The following is a 22,392-nucleotide window of genomic DNA, read 5'->3' on the forward strand; positions in this document are numbered from 1 at the left end:
GAAGAGGCTGGTGAGCTCTGTATCAAAGTCAGACAGTATTTTCTTCCTGTGTCATCTCCATGAAGAACATGCCAAGAGCTCAGACGAACCTCACCCTCTGTAGTCATGAACCCTGCAGTCTGAGGTCAAAACAGCCCCAGGCCTAGAGCCTGGGCGCACTTTAACTCAGTGAACGTGAGCTCCTGGCGTCTTTCAGTGTATTTATCCAAACCTGTTCTCCTTTATTTACCCCGATAAAGCTTACAAAATATCACTTTGAACTGTGTACCCTAGTTCTAAAATACGACTAGAACGAAATACAAAGAGTAGAGAGAAGGACGATTTTAAGGAACTGGTTTTCATAAGGCTCCCTCATTTGTTTTGACTGCAGGCATTTTAACCCCTTAATTTAGGCTACACCATCAGAATTGTAGAATTTGGGTCTTGGAAGAAATGTACTATTTACTCCTACTTTTTCATCATTTAATGAATGAGACAAATGAGGATGGGCGAATACAGGGCTGAAGCCAGCCTGTAAATCGAAAGCAGAGCTGGGCCCAGGAATCCCTGGTTTCCTAAAAACTGATCTAAATACTTTCCATTACAGTGTGGCGCTTAGAAAAGGCATAAGCCTTACTCTATTAATTACCATATCACTTGGCATTTTGTATCCCTCCCCACCCGTTTTTAAGGTTCAGCAAAATTTTCTCTGTGTAAGAGTAAAAAGCGGTTTAGCTATTCTCTCCAGAGCATCAGATTTCTAAAATGAGCTGACACAGAGCACTTTTGGAAACAAATTTAGTATAAAAGCACAAAGTATGCAAATGAGGTATGAAGCCAAACTTTAGAAAGGAGCTGGAGAGGTCATGAACTACCGCAGTGCCATTGCTAAGGTCAGACTTCAGTCCTCCATTGCTGTCCTTCTCCAAAGAACAAGCCGCGTGCATTTCGGACCCTCAGTCCTGCCCCTGCTGTGGGTGCCCACCTGGCCCAGCGGCACCCACAGTGAGCTGCTTACCTGTTCTCAGGTTTTTGGCAGTGTCTGCTCAGGCATGCTCGCCCCACCCCCATCCTGTTCTACTTCAGTGTCAGAAGGAAACGAAGCCGCAAGGAGAACAAAGCCTGGTAACACCTTGTGCCTCTTGCCTCCTTCTCACGCCCTCTGCACTGTTCTCTGCACATGCAGCTGCTCCAGCTGGTTTGGCTCCAGCTGGTTTGGCTCCAGCAGAACATCCTGCCTGCCAGAGCCGGGAAGAACTATGAGCAAGGAGGTCCACTGCAGAGAAGGACCTGCCCACAGACTGTTGCTCCACCCTGGTTTGGCTCCTGTGTGACACCTGCCTGCCTGCCCAAGGGAGGAATTATGAGCAAGGACCACAACTGCAGACAGATAGTCATATCCAGAAGCCACGAGTTGTCCTAAGAACCAGGTCTCTACACCACCTAAACCGGAGAGATGGCGTTGTCGCTGGAAGAATTTGTGCAGTCCCTTGATGTCAGGACCCTGCCCAGGGTCCTAGAAATCCAGTCAGGCATCTATTTTGAAGGTAAGCTTTCTCCAAGTCCTTCGCTGGCTAGAAAATGCAGTACTTAGGAAGTCTACACACCTGGGAATTCGCGGGAGAATTTTAAGGAAGAGTATGAGTTCTGAAAAGGAAAGGTGATCACAAAAAAGAGAAAGCAATGAACTGATGAATGATCAAGACCCAAGATTGTTGAAGAAGGGAGAAACTAGATAAGCTCTCTGGGGTGGATGGGGCAGGGGATGAGGATTATGTGAAAATTCTTGAGATTTTCCTGAGTATTCAATAGTTTGTGTGAACGGTCAATTTCTTCTGCATATTCTTTGGAACTGGTTGTCATCGTGGGTGAAAAGTTATTGATATTTGTTTCTAGAATCCTAAAAAGTCTTTTTTCTTAAATAAAAGCAACCCTCAAGTGCATCCGATGTAGAAAGTAGTGCTTCCCAAGCTTTTAACTACTAAATGTCACTGAAACTAATGCTTCTCTTAGTCTTTCTGCAGTCATCTAACTCTTCATTCTTTAAATAATAGCATTTTTAATGTGAAGATATAGAAATTTGTGTCTGTTGCTAGGCAGCTGCCATGTGACTATAATCCCAGGTCCCTTGGAGGCTGAGGCACAAGGATTGCAGTATTGGAACCAATAAAAATTAGAAAAAAGGAGAAATTAATGCCTATTCATCACAAGAGAATTTTAAAAATCTATGCTGAAAAGTGATAGTTCAATTCAAATTATTGAATAAGTTGGTGAATTTTGGTGTAATTCAAGTAACAGAGCTATCAAAACTCCAGTATACACCGTAGAATCTTTAAGTGCATGTTTGAATATGTGCAAGAAACAAAGATCATTTTCTAAATAATTGCATAATTTTACTGAGAAGAAACATACAATTGAAGCAATAGTAGAATGAGATCCAGTCAAGCTGCTGGGAAAATAACCTAGGGAGTTTTAGTGGGCAAATCTTTCCTGTTTATTGACAGTCTCTGATGTGCACTTGTGTGAAAGTGGACTTCACAACCATCATGCTTTGCACTTTCAGTGCTGTATCCAATGAATTGTATACTAAACACTTCATTATAAAATGAACTTTTTGTTAGATGCTTTTGCCCAACTATGCAAAACCTAAGTGTTTTGAGTATGCTTAAGGCAGGCTAGGCTAAGCCACGATGTGTGGTAGGTCAGGTGTATTAAGCATATATTAAACTTACAGTATTTTCAAATTACAATAAGTTTATCTGGATATAACCCTACCATAAGTCAAGAAGTATTTATTAGGTGTTATGAAATAAGAGAAAGACTGACAAATGTCAGCTCCAGGTTTTATGGGCGTATGTACACACACACACACACACACACACACACACACACACACACACCCTCCTCACAAAAAGTAAAGAACTGGTACAGACTGTAATCAGTTTGCTATAGGGTTTTGTTTAATTCATTTGTAAATCGATTATTTGGAGCCAGATCATCTTTTGTCATATACACTCTTTTGTTTTGTTTCTAAGCTAGCCCCAAATCACTACTTGTCTCATGATTTATGATTTAAGGCTTTGTATGAAAAGTCTTTCTTTACGTCTAGAAAAATAGTTTTATATTACTTTTTATCAACTTTACAACTTTATGTTTCACATTTGGCTTATAGTCTACTTGGAGGACATTCTCCTACGGAGAGTTCAGAGGTCTAGTGTAACTTTGCTCCGTATGATGAAACTGACTTCCAGGTACCATTTCCTAAGTGGGACCATCCATTCCCGATTGATGTGGGTGGTCACCATTAGATCACATGGCATATTCACATGCTGATCAATGTCTCTGAAATAGCTCTTCTTTCCCACCAGTGCTGTTTTTCTGCTTTTCTCATATTAATTCCATTCCCTTCTTTCCTTTCCCCTTCCTCTCCCCCTTCCCCTTTGCCCCTTTTCTTCCTATTTCACATTATCTATTTGTTTTTCTTAATTGTGTCAAACTCACACTACTTTTGTAATAATGACTCAAGTCAGTATACAGACCGACCTAGCTATCCATAAACATTTATAATATATTTTTTAAAAAAATCAATTTCATAAGAAATTCAATGGAAATTTTTATTGGATTGAATGACTACATATTAACTTGGGAAGAAATGACATTTTATATTGTTATTTGAATGACACATGCATTCAGACCATCTTCTTCATACTTTAGTAGTGTGCTACCATGTCATAACTGAAACAAGTTGTCCCAATTTGAGCACATTCTCAGAAAACCATGAATGCTCTAGTAGCCCCATCTTGTTCTCTTGTCCAGTTGTTATCCACCACATACCCAGATTAACCACTATTATGACTTTGTCTATTGATGAACTTTATATAAATGGAAAGTTACTTAATGTATTCTTTCATAGCTGGCATACATGTTTAACATATTTGTGAAACGAATCATTATCTCACATAGTTTATTCATTTTTGGTGTATATCATTTTCTGTTGGATACTATAATTTATACATTCTACTGCTAAGGGACATTTGGATTATTTCCAGTTTGAACTTGTTACCAGCAATGTTGTCAAGGACACTGTTTGACATGCATGCTCACATATGTATATGCATTCAGTTGGGCAATGAGAAACAAGTTTTGAATTCTAATTGATCTGTGTCCCATCAGTGTTAGCCGGGCATGATGGAACACACCTGTAATCCCAGCACTTAGAGGCTGAGGCAGGAGGATCGCCATGAGCTCCAGGCCAGCGTGGGCTACATAGTGAGTTCAGGGCCAGCCTGAGCTACAAAGGGAGACCCTGCCTCAAGAAGCCAAAAAACCTCCCCAAAACAATATTAGTCATTATGATAAAAGTATAATGGAAGCCCATGGTCCTAATTCATATCTCTCTTGTGACAAATGAGTCTGACCGCCTTTTCATGTGCTTTTTGGCTATGTGGGGGTTCTCATTGTAGAATCCTTCATAGCTCATGCTCATTTGTATTAGATTTTGTAAATTTTTATTAATGATTTTATGACATACAGATCAAACCTACCTTCTGTCAGTTATGTGCATTGTAAATATCCTCTATGTATGCACCTTAACATTTCATTTTCTTTTTTATTTTATAATTATTAACATTTATTAATTGCACAGATTAATGAGTTTCACTGTGGCATTTACACACACACATATATCATGCTTGGATCATGTCCTCCCTCCCTTCTTCTATTATGTGTTGTTCTGCTCATTCTTTAAAAGCATTTTTTGATGAGGGGAAGTTTTTAATTTTAGTATTGTGTGGTTAATTCATAATTATATTCCCTTTTATGTTATCAAGGACATTTTTCTCTATCCTAAATTTGTGAAAATATTCAATATTATCTTCTAGAAATTCTATTATTTGTTTTTTTAATTCATTAATTTTATTGGTACATTTTAGGTATACAATATGCTGACCTTCATTATTGGGAATTTGTGCCTTTACATAATCTCTCTTGGTTCTTATTTTTTCCCCATTCCCCTGCTTTCCCTTCAACCCCTCCATCCCTCACTATTTACAAAACTTTGTTTCCATTTTTTCCTTTTCTCATCGTGCCTGCCTGGCAAGCACAAGATCCTGAGTTAGATTCCTGGTACTGAAAAAAAAAAAAAAAAACAAGACTTTCTATGTCTTAGTTAACAAAGGAAAGGAATAAATATAGAAATTCTATTATTTATTCTTACCTTCAGATCTGCAATCTACCTGGAATTGATTTTTTGTATTTGGCTTGAAACTGAGGCCAAGATTTATTTTTTTCTTACACAGAGCCAACTGGTTCAGTGACATTGCAAAGCTGTCTTTTTCCAGTGCTTTATTGTGTTACCTCAGTCATAAACAGAGCGAATACATTTCTGGGTATCTTTTGATAGCTTCTGCGTTCCAGTCATCTAATTGCTATTTGTCATCGTTGTTGTTGTATTGGAGATGAAGCTAAGGGGCCTTGCACATGCTAGGGAAGTGCTTTCCTATAACCTTTTTTAAATTTTATTTTGAGATAGGGTCTGACTCAGTCACTCAGGCTGACTTCAAACTTGCCGTCCTCCTGCGTCAGCCTCCCGGTAGCTGGGGTTACAGGTGTACACCACGGCAGGGGCTTCATTGCTTTCGTTACACAACATTCTTCTAGCCTTAGTTAAAGCGAATTTGCAGCAATGCATAACATTTAATTTATACTATGTTCCGTATGGTAATATGCAGCAGAGCTTGGGTCTCAAACCTGACTGTACATTTGAAACACCTGAGATGTTGCTAAAAGACAGATGCTTGGGTATCTCCTTAAACGACAAGGATCTAATTTTGTAAAAAGTAAGGTGTCATCGTCAGCTTTCTAAAAATCTCCCAGATGATTTTAAAACGCAGCCAAATTTGAGAGCTACTGCTGGAAAATACGCTCTCCGATGCATTGTTCTTCTTCAACTTTGGCTTTGCATTTTCATATACATTTCAGAATGAACTTAGCAATTTCCACAAGACTCCTCCTGGAATTCTGATTAGCAGCGCACTGGTTTGGAGAAAATTAGTATCATTCTAAATTAAGTCTTTTGACCTGTGAACTGGGTATAGCTCTCTCGCTGCAGAAATCTTTTTTCATTTCTGTGAATCATGTCTTAAATTTTTTTTAGAGATCTTATACTTTTTTCAGATTTATTGTTACTTCATTTTTTTTATGCCCTTAGTAACGATACCTTCCTTTTTTCATTTTCTTTGTTGTATTTGTTGAATGTGAAGCATGTACCTTTTGATTATCTTTGATTTCTTTTTTGGTACCAGAGATCAAACACAGGACCTTGCGCTTACAAGGGAGGCGCAGTGACACTGAGCTAAATCCCCAGCCCGTGATTTTTGAAATACACATTCATATTGTCTGTGAATAATGATGGATTTTGTTTCTTTTTTCTAATGGTTGTACTTTTTCCCTGCAGGTGAAACACCGGGTAGGGATTCCAGTGTAATATCAGTTAGGGTCAGGGATAGAGGACTTCCTTCTCATCCACAGGCACTAAAATCTTCAGTAATTCATGGTTAAATATGTTCATTTTAGATTGAAGAAGTTTCTAATGTAGAAATGCTTTGATTTGACTTTAGTTCTTTAAATAGTAAAGTCTTCCCATTCAGAAGCACAGTTTATTCTTTATTTAAAAAACACTAAATATCTTCTAGAGTATTTGCTGGAGTCCTGAAAGCATCTCTGTAGTGACCTTATGTAGCCTACACTAGTTCCTAGAATGTACACATGCAAACGTGTGTGCTACTGTACTTACCCGATAGCATATTGCTTTTCCCATTGGTTATCACTGAAATGAAGAAATGCAACAAATTACTGTTACCTACACTTATAAATCTTTTAAGAATCTTACTAGTTATTTTATTGGTTTTCTTAAGTAGATATTGATATCATTAGAAATGCTCAGGAGTCATGCTCATTCCTATGAATTTTGGTATTTTTCTTGCCTTTGTACTGTAGGCCAAGGCTTCTAGTACTAAGCTAAGCAATAATGGAAATCTGGTCTTATTCTTAAGCATAAAGAAAACCATCTAAAATTCCTTCTTTAAGTGTAATGCTTTAAGTTTTGGTACTTATCCTTTAATAATTAAAGTATTGGGGGCCGAGGATTCAGCTTAGTGGTTCTGCTGCCTGCCTCGCAAGCGCAAGGTCCCGAGTTTGATCCCCGGTACCAAAAAAATAAAATAAAATAAAATAAAATAAAAAAGTATTGCTTTCTGTGTGTTTTCATAATAAATCGGTGGTACTGAATTTAATACTATTTCACCAGTAAGATAATGATGTAATTTGCTTTCTTTAGTCTGTTTACATTGGTTATTTTTTGGAATTTCAAATGTTACTGAGCAATTTAATATTTTACATGCATTTTTGGAATACAATATAGGGGTTTATAATTGTAGTTCAGATTTTTGCACTTAATCATAATTAAAATGCATCAATAGGCTTATCTGTTTTAGATCTAAGGTAATTACTTTCTGAAATGAGTTATGGACATTCTGTTGTTTTCTATTTTTTGAGATAATTTTCTAAAAATTGGTTTTGAGTTCTTCCTTAAAATTTGATAGAACTCTTCTATAAGTGCTACTGAGCATATCATTTTTTGGAAAGAAAACAGTTTGATTTTATTAGTATTTTGTATTTTTTTTCTTTCATAAATTGCTGGCTTAATCTTTTTTGTTTGTTTGTTTCTCTGTTTTCTCTCTTACTCCTTTTCTAGCTGCTCTTGTCACTCTGTATTCAAAACTTTTTTTTGCTTCTTGATAAATATATTTAAAATTAAGCTTTTTTATAAATATTTTTTTTCATTATTCCTCATAAATTTTGTCATGTAGCTTTTTATTATTACTGTTATAATTGTAATTTATTTTCCTTTTCACTCTGGCTATTTTATTGTTTGATCACATAGACGTTTTATTCAGCTATACTCTATTTTTAATTAATTTTATTATGTTTTTGAGAGAACAATAGAATGCATTACAGTGTTTCTTTGGGATTGATGAAGGTTTCCTCTGCTTTGTGCCATGGGCCATGTCCTACTCGGAAGCTTGAGGGAAGTCGAGAAGAGTGAACTCCAAGTCATGTGAGTTCTGTGGTACCGAATCGGATATTTCCAATTGACAACCACAGCAGCAGGCTGCATGCTACTCTCATTAACATGGTGCTTAAAGCACTTGTTATTTTAGGAGGGTAAGTTTGCCTTACTGATGTGAAGCATAGAACTGTAGGTTATAAATGCATTGCTTCGCTTCCTGAGTAAGGTACAAATGGGAAATGATTCTGTGGTCAACCTAAAACATTCAGCATTTGCTTTGTCTTTTGTTAAGAAAAATAGAACTAGTTGTAATGCCAAAGGTTGATGTAAAGACCGATCAAGCTATGGTTTATGAAGTAGTAGTAAATACTGGCCCATAATAATCTTCCAGTAAATCATAACTATCACTATTATACCCACATGTTGGTAAATGATAAGGAAAGATGAAAAGAGCGAAACTAATTGGAATTCTTCCCCACTGCATCATAAACCAACATCAATTGAATATAGATAGAAATAGTAAAACTTAAAATATTTACTACAAAAACTAAAAACAATACAAAATAATAACCTAGGAATGTAAAGAGGGAAAAGTTAAATTTATGAAATAAATTAATATTCTATAAAAATCCCAAATAAAAAAAACTTGAAAGAAAGACAAACTGCCAGCTACAAAATACTCAGTTTATACAGCACATGGAATATACAAGTCTTGACTATATAATTATAGTACTATATTACACAAAATTGAGTGTAAAGTTAAAAAATGGACAAAAATGTAAAAGTTCACATGCCAAAACAATATAAAAAAATTTTCAAATCTATGGGCAAAAATGGAGACAAAGTAATTACTTACCTTTTACCATTACTTACTTGTTAAACTAATTTTTTAAAATTTATTTTTATTAGTGCATGTTTGTAGTACATAACAATTCCACTCAGTACAGGTAGTTGAAACATGTATGTAACACACCTAAATTCTTCTTACTGTCCCTTCCTTTCTGCTCCCTGCCTCCTCCCTCCAACTCTTGGTCCCCTCCTCGTCAAAAATATGAAAATGATTTACAAACCCAACGTATGTGTCGATGGGCAGAAACTAGGCATGGTTCTGGGTCTACACACTGTGACAGCCTTTCTGGGTAGCATTTGGGTGTCCGCGTCAATGTGTGAAATGTACATAAACATCTGAGTTCTAAAAATCAAGTTTAAAACATAGATATAAAATGTAACGGTCGCATGAGGATGCTCCCAGAACAGTTTACAGTCAAATGTTGGGCAAGCCTCAGCATGGGATAGCTTATATAAATCCCTACGACACGTTGTCAGGCTGTGTTCAAGGGACCACAGTCATTCTTGGGAAAATGCATAGCTTCTTCTCTCTTAGAGCTATGTTCCAGTAGACAGAACATATGGCAAACAAAGGATAGGTTAAAACATATGCCAGTACACCAGCAGAAGGCAGAACAAAGCAGAGGAAATTGATGATCTTTTGATAGGACGAGCAGGATTCATCCTTTAGTCCTCCAGTTTCCTCACACACATTAGCAAGTGCTGACATTTCTACCTCCAAAGCACACCCCCTCTTCTGGATCATATTATCTCTGATGACATAAAAGTCAGCAGGGGTCTGGATAAACTGAGGATGTTGGCCTTCGAACATCTGAAAGCACATTCTTGCTTAGGACAGGGTAAGTAACACGCCTTTTAAGAGGGTTGTATTGTCCAGTTTTCCCAACACTGGGACACGATACCAGACACCTGCAATTTAAAGGAGGAGAAGTTTTATGTAGTTCATAGTTCAGGGGATTCAGTCCATGGTTTGCTGGCTCCAAGGCAGAAACTGTGGAAGGACCTGGGGGAGCAAAGCTGCTAGCTCATGGTGGCTGGGAAACAGAGACAGGAATGACTCCAGAGAGAAAGGGAAAAGGGACTGTAGGTAGACCCCATGGTCATGCCTGGCTTCCTGACCCACCAGCACACCCTGAATGAGCTTTACTGATCCCTTTGGGTGGCTCTCAAGCCAGTGATGTTGACAATCCAGCTTAACTGTCCCAAGAATGTCTCATGTGGTTAAGAAGCAGGGAGGTGACCCATGGGACTGAAGCAGAGCAATGGAAAGGAAGGGTGTTGAGGAGAAGGCCCACACCTCACAGGCTCTGAAGGTCACAGTGACACTGCACGTGATATACAGTGGAGCTGGGGAAATGGGTGGGGCAGCAAAATGAGGGGAAGCTGATTTGGGAGCAGAGGCCTAATAGGACAAGGAATGGCCAAGAAACGTTCTGGAAGGTGAATGTGTCAGAGTGCGTAAATACGACAAATACTTGCAGACCAAAAGGAGTGTAGTCTGTTTGAGGAAGAGAAAACATATCCCTGCACTTCGGAACATAGCAGAGAGGAGCAGTTTATGAGAAGAGAGTTAAGGAGAGGGCTGCAGCATTTCAAGGAGCTTGGTGTTTATAAGAAACAAAGGCCAATGACCAGTTTGAGCAGGTGATTGCCAGGAGCTGACTGTCTTTTTAGAAGACCTGCAGACTGCTTTGGAGAGGACAGTGATAGTAGGACAAACATGGAATGCGAGGCGCATAAAGACTCATTCAGAAGAGATGACAGTTCCTTGATTTAGATACAAGAGAAATGGGCAGGTGTGGGACATATTTTGGAGGTAAAAAGGCCAGGACTTGCTAATGGAGTTAAGAGGGGTGTGAGAGCAGAGAGGACCAGAGAGTAAGCCAAGGATTTTGGTCTAAACCAGTAGGGAAATGTGTGTACATTTGTGAGTGGTAGAAACCAAAGAAGATGGGATTTGATGAGAATAGCAAAAGTTGTGTTTTAGACACATTAAATATAAGGAGCTATTATTCATCCAAATGCAAATTTTAAGGAGATCATTTGAAAGCCAATATTGGCGATAGAGGGGCTGAAATTCACAACTGAAATCTTCCATATGTGACCTGTGCACCTCCGTATGTGGCCAGGACTTTTTTGATCAAAAATATCATCAGTTGAAAAAAGAGTTGCATTCTTCATATACATTTCTTCTGCTGATATTTATAGCCATTCTAAAGCATACATCATAATAAAAATTGTACAGATAAAATATTATTATTATTTCAAACACTTCTAATTTTTTTCATGATGAAAATCCAGTTTTTCTTCATAAAAGCAGTGAAATTAGTATAACTTACTACCTATCAATATGTTTTTATGAAAGCAACATTACTAAAATAATTGGAAATATTAAATATTTTACTGAAAATGTTGATTAAATACCATGTAATATTATTCAAATGGTTTTAATTCAAATGGTTTCAAATAGTTTTAATTCATTTCAATACATTTTTTGAATGGCAGCTATGAGAGATACCTATGAAATTCCAATAAATACCATATATAATCTACACATAGGATAGGTTTCTCAATAATATTTGTGGCTGTCAAATGATGTGTGAAATATTTTTTCTCTTTTATCATTTTTTATTGGCATGTGTTTGCAGCACATAATGATTACATTCCTTGTGGGGTGTCTGTCCATGTATATAACACATCTTTATTCTTTTTTCTTTCCCTTCCTGTTCTTTCCCTCCCTTCACCATCCATTTCTGGGTCTCTTGCAATTTTGCAAAAGATCTGTCTTCCTACTTCTTATTATTATTTTTCTCTTTACTTATATTTTGGATTTCTCATATCAGAGAAACCATGTGATATTTAAGCTCAGTTAATGTTATGGTCTCAAGATGCATTCATTTTCCTACAAATGACTCGTTTATCCTTTTTTTTGGCATATAGTACTCCACTGTGTCTAAATACCACATTCTCTCTATCCATTCATCTGTTGATGGGCATACAGGCCGTTTTTGAGATTTAGATATTATGGATTGTGCTGCTATAAACATGGGTATGCATGTTATCACTGTAATATGATGTCTTTAGCTCTTTTGAGGAGTAAGATACCTAGGAGGGGAGCAGCTGGGTCAGATATGACTTCTAGTTTCAAGTTTTGAGGACTCTCCATGCTGATTTCCATAGTGGTTGTACTAGTTTATATCCCCACCAACAACGTAGAGGAGTTCCTTTCTCCCTGCAGTCTTTCCAGTATTTGTCATTATTTGATTTCTTGTTGCTGATGCTAGCTATTCCTTCCGGAGTAAGGTGGAATCTCAATGTTGTTTTAATTTGCAATTCTCTAATGGCCAGAGATATTGAGCATTTTTTCATGTGTTTATTGGCCATTTCTATTTCTTCTTTTGAGAATTGTCTATTCATTTCAGTTGCCCATTGTTTGATTGGGGCTTTTATTTTGGTGGGTCTAATTTTTTTGAGCTTTAATATATTCTAGATATTAGTTCTCTATCCAAGGCATAGCTGGCACAATGGCACAATTATTTTCCCATTCTGTAGGTTGTCTCTTCACTCTGTTGGTTGTTTCCTTTGCTGGGGAGAGATTTTTTAATTTGATATGATCCCATTGATTGATTCTTGATGTCATTTCATAAATCTGATTGGGGTGTTTTATTAGATAGCAGCTGTTTGCAGCTGATGACAACCTAGTACCACCAGAAGTGCTACTCTGTCATTTTTTTCTAATGGACTCTGCAATCTTCAATTCAAGTGTCTTTGTAGACATCTGTCAGTTATTGTCTTTTTTTTGAGAGTATTATTTAGATTAGAACATAAATATTATTAAATAAACTTACTGGGACAGATATGAAGTCCATTATCTGAAAGTAAATGAGTGAATGAGGAATTTCCAGTCAGTCTTGGGATGTTGTGTTCTATGCGTGTCTTATGACTAGCTTATGTAAGGACAACTGATTGTTATTTTAATAGTAACTACTAGTAAGCTTAAAATTAAATGTTAGTAAATATATATGTTAAATACTAGTTCAATTTAACTTCCTTTCTGTTTTATATAAAATTAATATAACATTTTAATATCTTCTTCCATCACTTCACATTTCATAATGTTCTGTAATGAGAGACGAGGCACACTGGGATCATATAATGTCTGGAAATTTAGTTGAGTAATAATACTACCACCTGTTCATTGAAAAGTGACTTTACCACTTTGTATTCAGGAAATATCTGGGAGTTTTCCTACTGTATTACACACTGCTAACTTTATCACTTATCCCTGTTTACTTCATATATGCCATTACAAATTTGGCAAAAAAAGAAACCAAAGTTGGCAAAAAACCATTATGATTTTTTATTGAGCTAGAAGGTAAAGGTTTTTTTGTTGCCTTATAAAAATACATGCATATGGTTAGCAATTTGGCAATTGTGGGAGAGCACACAGTTACCCATTACTAAACTAAACAGAGAAACACTGTTCACACTTTGTTATATTCTCTTCTAATTTTTATGAAAGTATGAATTAACATTTAAGGGAGAAAAATTAATGCCCAAAATCCCATTCCCTGTATTTTCTGTAGGATTTCACCACTTCCAACAACTTTGCTTTATCCTTTTGGTTCGAGTCATTCTAATTTATTGTTAGCATGATCAGAATTTCCTTCTCTGTTCTTTGACTCCTTACCTCTATCCTTAACCAAGCATCTAGAGTCATACTTTAATTTACCAAATTTTTAAGTATAGTTTCTGAGGCTCAGGGGACTGGACCAAGGGATTGCTGAGCTACATCCCTAGCCATTTTTAGTTTTTTATTTTGAAACAGGGTCTCACCAAGATGCCCAAGTTGGCCTCAAACTGATGATCCTTCTTGCCTCAGTCTCCTGAGCAGCTGCGCTTACAGGCAAGCTCCAGAGCCATGTTCTAAAAATGTGCGTCAGATGATATCACTCCTTTGTTAAACTACAGTGGGTAATAAAGCTCTACATTGTCTCCCTGCCCCGTTATTTCTGAGTTCCTCTAAGGACTTCCTTGTGCTAGCTGTGCTGTCTTCTTTACCACTCCTCAGCTTGAGGCCGGCCTTCCTGCCTGGAGCTCTGCTCACCGCCCTCCTCGGGCTACTGTTTCCTATGCTCACTCGCTTGTCGGCCACGTGGATTAAGCCTGCAACTTTCTCACTCCCACTCACCAATAATCTTTGTCTTCCATGTTGTATTCTTCATTTCCTTTTTTATAAAACCAAAACACCCATCTCCTTCTTATATATGCCTTTTGTTTATTTTTGTCTCCTTCCATTGTATTTTTCTCATAGCTTTAGTGAGGTATAATTTACTGAATACAAAATCCACTCCTTACAAATACCTAGTTCAGTGTTTCTAGTACATTGATAAAGTTGTGTACTCATCACCAATTTTAAACCAGTAAGAACAGATACTACATTTGATCTTAGCCGAAAGGCTGAGAAGTGATCATCATCACCAATTCTAGACCGGATCTATCACCTCAAAGAATTGGCTTCTGTTGTTTGTCATCTATCCCCACTTGGATATCCAGCCTCAGGCAATTCTGACCTGCTTTCTGTCTATAAACTGACCTTCCCAGCCACTTTATATACAATGAATCATAAAATATGGGGGACTGAACAAATGCCTAAAACTGCAGAATGAAGAAGCAGTAACAGTGCACACTATTAGAGATGTAGAGGCAGATACCCAGGGGCTGGGCTGAAGGGCTGGCGATGTTGCTCAGGGATAGAGTCCTTGCCTGGCATGTGTGAGGCCCTGGGGTTCATACCCAGTACCAGAAAAAGAGAAAGAAAATTGCCTGAACCCATCAAAATGATTCTCTTTTGAAACAGGAGTTACAGGGGTCAGGGCTGTGGAATGCTCTTTTTTATAGCACATCTTACAGAATGTTGAACTACTAAACTGTTTGTATATAATTTTAATGAAAAGTACATATTACAACTGAATGAATAACAAAACAAAAGCACTATGTAGCCTCTTGTCTCTGACTTCTTTCTCTTAGCGTGATATTTTTGTCACTCATCCATGTTGAGGCACGTTTCAGTATTTTGTATTTTATTGCTAAAGTGTATTTCACTGTATGAATCCATCAGATTTTATTTATCCAATAGCAGTTGAAAGATATTCAGTTTATTTCACATTTGAAGATATTGAATAATGTGCTATTTTACATTGCCAATAAATAGAAAATACTAATTTCACTACATCCTCATTAATGCTTACTGTTCCTTATTTTTTTTTTACTAGCCAGTGATATCTCACTGTAGTTTTAATTTGCATTTCCTAGTGACAGATAATGTTGAATGCTTTCCCTATGCTCATTGGCAATTTATTTCCCTTCTTAGATAAAATATCTCTTTAAATAATTTGAACAACTTTAGCTGAATTATTCTTTGTTGTCACCGGGGTATAAGAATTCTGTATATATTCTAGATACTTGATTTGCAAATATTTTCAGCCATGCAATTTGCAAATATTTTCTTTCTCTTTATGATCTGTCTTCTCATTTTCTTAATGTTTTCTTTTGAAGCAAAAGGTCTCGCATTTCTACGCAGTCACATTTATATTTTTCCCTCTTTAGAGCTCATGCTCATGTCAATGAGCCAGAGGGCACAGACTTTCTCCCCAGTGTTTGTGATGAGGAGTGGCATCCACGCTGCTCTGAAGTTGGGTGATTTTCCTGGAAGGACTCACAGAACTCACACTGCTGCTATACTCAAGGTTATGGTTTATTATAAGCCAGCAAAGGTTTATTAGAAGAATGTGCTGGTACATTTGAGGAGAAATGAGAAGCCAGTGAGGCTGAAAGAAGGGGAAGAGCAGGCAAAAATGTTATCAGCGAGGAAATGGTGAAGAACCTCACAGTCTTGTGGATATTGCAGTGTCCTGTGGGGAACCTAGAGATTTTAATCTAAATGAGCAAAGCACTGAAAAATGTGAGAACTTTTGTCTTCACTATGAACTTAGTCAGCATATATCATTTATTTGCACTCTTTATCAAGAAGAAAAATGCTGAAGAAACCACATAAACATGTGCTAAAGTAAAAGTGTAATTTTGCCTGGGTCCATAAATATGCTCAGGGTGTTTCTCATAGAAATTTTTAAATGTCATGAAAATGTCTTTTTCCACTCTTGGGAGTTAACATTTTTAGGTACTATATTTTGAATATAATAAACATTATAATATTTCTTGTTTGTATAGAAAATGTTAAGATCATGGAAAATTTTTCCTAAAATGATGTCTTTCCCTTCATCTTTTCTTCCTTCCTTTCTTTCCTTCCTTTCCGCCCTCCCTCTCTCCTTCTTTCCCTCCATCTTCCTTCCTTCTTTTCTTCCTTCCTTCCGCAAAATGAATGAAACATGGTCCCCTACGCTGGTATGCCATGTAGGTCAATAAAATGAGGTAGATATAGTTTTGAAGTCAATGTTTATAACACAGTGTGAAAGTCTTCTAAGTGACAGGAACTGTCTTATAGTGAGGGTATAATCTACCACTCAGGAAAGTCAGAGAAAAGTTAAGAAGTGGTCTTAATTTTGCTGGGGTTTCACCCTAAATGGAAAGCACCTAGATAAATAGAGAACTACCAGAACAAGCGAAAATTATTTAGAAGGTCATGCAAGTTTAAAAATTAAAAATGTAGCTCAGTGGCTACTCAGAATAGTGGATACATCAGATAATCCGTGGTCATATTTTCAGTGGCTTCTAAGTTATAGCAAAGATATCAAATCTACTCTAATCAGTAAGAAACTACAAATGCATTATTTTTATTATGTGTATTATGGACTGAATATTTGCCTCCCCCCAAAATAGTATGTTGCAGGCCTAACACCTAGTGTGAATATATTTAAAGACAGAGTCTTTAAGGAAAAAACATTTGGTAAAATGAAATAATAGATGGGATAATAGATATGTCTATTTATATATATGTATATATTATTCACACACACTCACACACACACACACACACTGAGGAAATGTCTCTGAGTCCATTTTCAGAGGCAGAAGTATGCAAAATAGGAAGAGAGAGTCCTCACCAAGGGCTGCCATTGGGATGCTTGATCGTGGACTTCTAGCCCCACGACTACAAGAGAACAAGTTCCTGTTGTTTAAAGTACCCAGTTTATAGCATTTTACTATGGCAGTACTCATTAGCTCAGGGTGTCTTCCTGGTCACAAAAGTAAAAGACATTCACTGAAGTTCATGTGGAAATTACAGTGAAGTCCAAAGCATTTCTGAGATGTTTAAGGCAACCAAAACAAACCAAAACAAAACAATCCCAAAACTCATCCCAGATGAGTAAATCAAACATCCATTCTGGTAGAGTTTTTACCGGGTGGATACAAGACAGAGATAAATAGCGAGGAGCTAGTGGAGAGCAGCCATGTCCCTGGTCTTTTAGAGTAGAACCTTCTGGATATGGAAGCTCAGGAGAGGCAGCCAGCAAAGGAGAAGTTGAAGATTTCAGGTCGACAGGTGGCACAGTAGATGATGGAACAAATGAGGACTGAAGTGAATCCCAGTGTGTATGAGGCTCTTATGGAACACTGACATAGAAGTGGGCATCTGGAGTAGAAGCAGGGGCAGAGCTGAGAGGCTGACCTTACAGATTTACCAGCGGGTCAAAGAAGCCTCGTTATTTCAGGATTTGCCCTATAATCCGTGTGCTGAGTCAAAAACATGTGGGTCCCAAGAACACCCACATAAGAGGTGTGGGGAGAGGAAGAACTTTTAAAACCCCCAAACCTGTCTGTCACTGGAGGAGAAACAGGAGGGAGCAGGGTTGTTTGTTAGCACGAAGAAATGACAGCACCAGGATGAGAAAGCATGGCAGATAAACAATGGAGTCAGCAGGTGGCTTATGGCAGATCATTAACAGACACGAATGGGGCCCACACTGAATGCCCACGAGGGCTGGACACTGTGCTGTGCACTTTGGAAATAGACCTGGGGAATAAGCGCATATAATACATACGCAATATCTAGTCTACATGTGTTGCCTGTGCATAAAGATGCAAATAGAGATAAAGCAACACATATTATTAAGTAGACTTCATCTATATGCATTTACACACAGATTTAGTGTTCACATATATACAGATGTATTATTTCAGGTAAGTTTGTTTAATTCATAATATTTATAGTTATTTAACGCTTGAGAATCAATTGCAAAATTATTACTTTGATTGTGATTTTTCAGGGTCAGTTGGCCACATCACCTAATCTCTGTCCAGATGTTAAACTTACAGTAAAGTTTATTCTTTCTCTGCCCTCTTGAGAATTTAAATGAGAAACTCTACAGTGAATGCTACTGCTATAGAATCACCCATTTGTTATTTATTTATTTATTTGGTGTTGGGATCAAACTCAGGACCTTGCTCTTGCGAAGCAGATGCAGTGCCGCTGAGCTAAATCCCTGGCCTAATTTTTTTTTTGTACCAGGGATCGAACTCAGGTCCTTGAATTTGTGAGGCAGGCGGCAGAACCACTAAGGTAAATTCCCTTACTGGCCCGATTTTTTAAAGAAATTTTATAGCAATTTAGTAATGACAGTTTGACAGTCCAAACATGCATATGAAGTAACTACTGGAAGTTACATGTTTGTCTTATCTTTTAATAACTTACTACTGATTGTACTTTGATGACTGTAACATTGAAGAATTGACTCTAAAACTTGTTGAATAATTATTAATAACAATATTCAGTGAATCATGAACCATATGAAATATGGCTTTTGTAGATTTGATGTTTGTATGAGAATTCACATGGCAAAAATTTATGTCTACTTTAATACTCACAATTATTTTATGGTTAAGTGAATTTAATCTTATTTAATTTTAATTTAATCAAGGATATTTAGTAAAGTCAATAAATCTGAAAATTATAGAATTATATTCTAGTTGTATTTGTTCATGTTTCATAGGTTCTAAATATTTAGACAAAAGCTTTTTCCCCTTTTAAATATAAATTTACAGCATTAATATTGGTTTATACAGACTCAAGTGGAATGAAATTACATAGAAGATATGACTTAGATGACACACATAGCTTTTCACTCTTTCTCTCTCTCTCTTTCTTTCTTTCTTTCTTTCTGTCTTTCTTTTTGAACTCATACATTCAAGTGATTCTCCTGTCTCAGCCTTATGAGTTCTGGGAATACAAGTATGTGCCAACATGCCTGTCTGGCCTGTCACATTTAAAAGAAATAATTTAAACCAAACAAAAACAGAGTACCAATGTTTTTCTACATGAGCTTGTATTTGTAAAGATTTATCAAGAACAAGCATTGAATTTCTAAAGCAGAATTTTTGAATATGCTTACAATGTGTTCTATGAAAATTTCCACATATGATTTTTATCTTAGAGTTAAGGCAACCTAACCTCATAGACATTGAAAGTTGAGAACTTTTAAAACTTAAAATTGATGATGATTGATTTAAAAATTATAAATTTAGCCTGTGTGAATGGTATGTTGCTGGACACGAAAGTAACTGCCAAAATAGAATTTAGAAATTAAATATTCAGTTCAATTACACATGTATTAGAATTGTACTGATTTTGCAATGTGCAGAAGTTCTACTTTGGGCTACATTCTAAAGGCAGAATTTTGCCTGAAATCATGTTTGATTTACTTTTTCTTTAAACACTTTGTTTTGTTGTTTTCTTTGTTTCTGTTTTTTCTACTCTTTCTTTTCCTATTCTACTCTCTTAGACTTGACACTTCAGTATTTGTATATATGTAACTTGGCTACCAAGGATGCACTTGGCTGAACACTAAAGGTCAGTAAGTAGTTACATTTTTAGTATAATTGGACATTACATTTTTGAAAATAAGAATAAAAGTATTTAAAGTTTCAAAATGTAGTGTATTTCTAGTTACATACTTGAGGGATACACATTCTTCCCTAAAATTGAGCTTAAGTAGGTCTTAGTATTTAGAAAAAAACCTCTACAACAGGTGCATTACAAACAAGTGAAGAAGCTTAGATAAAAGCTTAGATAAGAGCAATTTCAATTATGTACTTTTCAATAGCTGTAGAGGAAAATAGCTGCAGAATAGTTTTACTTTGTTTACTTAAATGGGGATGTGCCAAAATGTAGACATTCTTGCACAAAGAAGCACATTATTTATATCTGCGTTAGACTATTCACACTAAATTTTTTTTCATTTATGTGTTGTTAAATATGAATCTTGACTATACAATAAGAGGTAAGCAAATTGAGGGCTGGCAAATAATTTCTCATATGATCATACAAATGTAGACTACTTACATGCTTTCTTCATTTTATAAGTACAAAGATATAATGGGCAACAGATTAAAGTAAATTATATTTTATTTGTCTGTTTCATTTTCCAATGCTGTAAAATAGACATTTTGGCTGGGAATACTAATTATTTATATTCATTTTAATATGTAAAATTATGATCAATTATTTATCATTGATTGACATTTACCAAAAAAAATCAAATCAAGATTTTTGCCCTAAGAATGGTAATGTTTTTGTGTATTATGATTCTTATAGAATTTGTTAGGCATTGCTAAATTACTAGTAAGTGTTTAAATGAAAAACAAGTAACATGAAATTAATGTATAAAAAAATCCGAAAGCTTGTTTTTAGAAATGTCTGTTTTTGATGAAACATTCAAGCTCTTAAATTTAAAAACTTAATGTTTTAAATGAATGTCTCATTTATTTTATCCCAGTAAATATTTGGAATTGTTGCACCTTTCATAACCAAAATTATTGTAAGAACTATTAGGTGATGGGTACTTAAGAGAAGCGTATCTTTTCATGTGAAATAATAATTTTCACATGACAACTTGAAGTCATTATTTGACAATACTTTATTATTGTTATTTTAAAGTAAAATAGTTTGCTAGAAGTTTTCTTAGGGCAGCTTCTTAGTAGTCTATATAATTAGACTAATTTCCTAATTCTTACAAAGGGTAATTAGGAATAAAAAGAGTTTTTCTCTAGGTGAGTTTGGTTTTACAGCTCAGCGTTTGTGTCACTTAAGGAAAAACACCTGCCCCATAAACGATGTGTGAACCGTAACCACAGACCAAAGCTCTTTTTTTCTTTGCCTTCTCTAGTGACTTCAAGAAAAGCTTGACAATATTCAAAACACTTTCTTTTCAAAATTCTGTGATTATTGAATTAATTATTCTTTAGCAGAGACTGTTGTGAATTTTAAAATTAGCATGGTTGTTCTTTATTTTTTTCTTACACTTTGCTCCTGCATAATTTACCCATTTTTAAAAAGCCAATTTTCTACTTTCCCAGTGAATCTACTATGTTTAGAAGACTCAGCATTCTAAGTCGCCTAAACTAATTTTTGGATTTTATGGAGTTAGAGACCTAATTCACATGTTCTTGTAGAATTATTCTCTTCATCCATTATTAATAAATAAATCATAAAAATGTCATTTTACATTGATAGGATCAACATTTCTCTTTCTAGTGAAGTTTAAATATAATGAAACACATTTTAATCAATCAATAAATAAAATATCTAAGAATATTCATTTATGCAACTGATACTTTTGGAGTGACTTCCTAATACTCCTAGTATTCTGAGTTTGTAGCAATAAAAGTCATGTAACTATCATAATCCTAATTTTCAAAGAACTGAGGCCTTATGTAGAGTCAAACTTAATAGTCATGAAGATGTGTTAATGAAAATTAATCAGATTAGGTTGACTACTTGTTTGATATTGCTTCTATCACCTATTAATTGAACCACCATAATTTTTTGCATAATATACCTAAGGGAACTTTTCTTCCTCAGTATAGAAATCTCCTTTTTATGAGGTTTTTTTCCCCAAAGTTGATACTTAGCAAATGACATCTTATTGTAATACATGCTGTAAAGCTTAAATTAGTGTTTTACTCTTCTAATGATAGAAATAAGAGTAGAATTTTTAATTTCTGCTATCAAAAACATTCTTTTCTTCCTAGGAACAATAATGTATTCATTTAGTTGTTCTGCCTAAAAACTGACACTCTAATCAGCATAGAGCATGTACAAGGCCCTGAGTTTGATCCCAGCACTACGCTAAATAAAAAATTAAAATTGACAATTCAGATTAACTACCGATAGATAGCATTTATGTGACAGGTGACTTTTAGTGTTTCATTTTACTGTTATGTTTCATGCATCTTGCTTTTTGAATTCAGATCCTTTTGTAAAACAAATCAAAATTATTCAAGGAAGCAGGATTTATTTTAGAGTCACCAGATCACTGTTCAGTAAAATTTAGCCATTCCTATTTATTAATGTACTGATGAATTTCATCTTTTTTATTAAAAATAACACAAATAATCACACCAAACTTCCCAGAGAAACTGAGCAGAATTGACTTAATCATTTGCCGTTATTAGGTTACTTTTGGTAGCTATTGATAGCTTTCAGCCCTTGGAAGTGGATGGCTGCTATTGATCTCTTTCACCACAAACTTACAGTTCTA

General features: G+C 35.9%; 1 protein-coding gene and 1 pseudogene across 2 annotated transcripts in view; one reads left to right on the forward strand and one right to left on the reverse strand.

The window, feature by feature from the left end:
• Positions 1–1,130: 1,130 nt before the first annotated feature.
• Positions 1,131–22,392, forward strand: part of Themis (thymocyte selection associated) — an 84,719-nt gene continuing 63,457 nt past the window's right edge. For both annotated transcript variants that reach the window (XM_087190142.1, XM_021259194.2), the window contains exon 1: positions 1,131–1,526. In XM_087190142.1, the coding sequence (XP_087046268.1) occupies positions 1,436–1,526 (91 nt within the window). In that variant the 5' untranslated portion in view covers positions 1,131–1,435. The remainder of the gene's footprint in view (positions 1,527–22,392) is intronic.
• On the reverse strand, positions 14,207–14,368 carry LOC147824256 (U2 spliceosomal RNA; annotated as a pseudogene).

The sequence above is a fragment of the Heterocephalus glaber genome, unplaced genomic scaffold (genome assembly GCF_053883595.1).
Source record: "Heterocephalus glaber isolate CG9 unplaced genomic scaffold, H.glaber_assembly_v1.0 deba00001550, whole genome shotgun sequence".
Classification (NCBI taxonomy): domain Eukaryota; kingdom Metazoa; phylum Chordata; class Mammalia; order Rodentia; family Bathyergidae; genus Heterocephalus; species Heterocephalus glaber.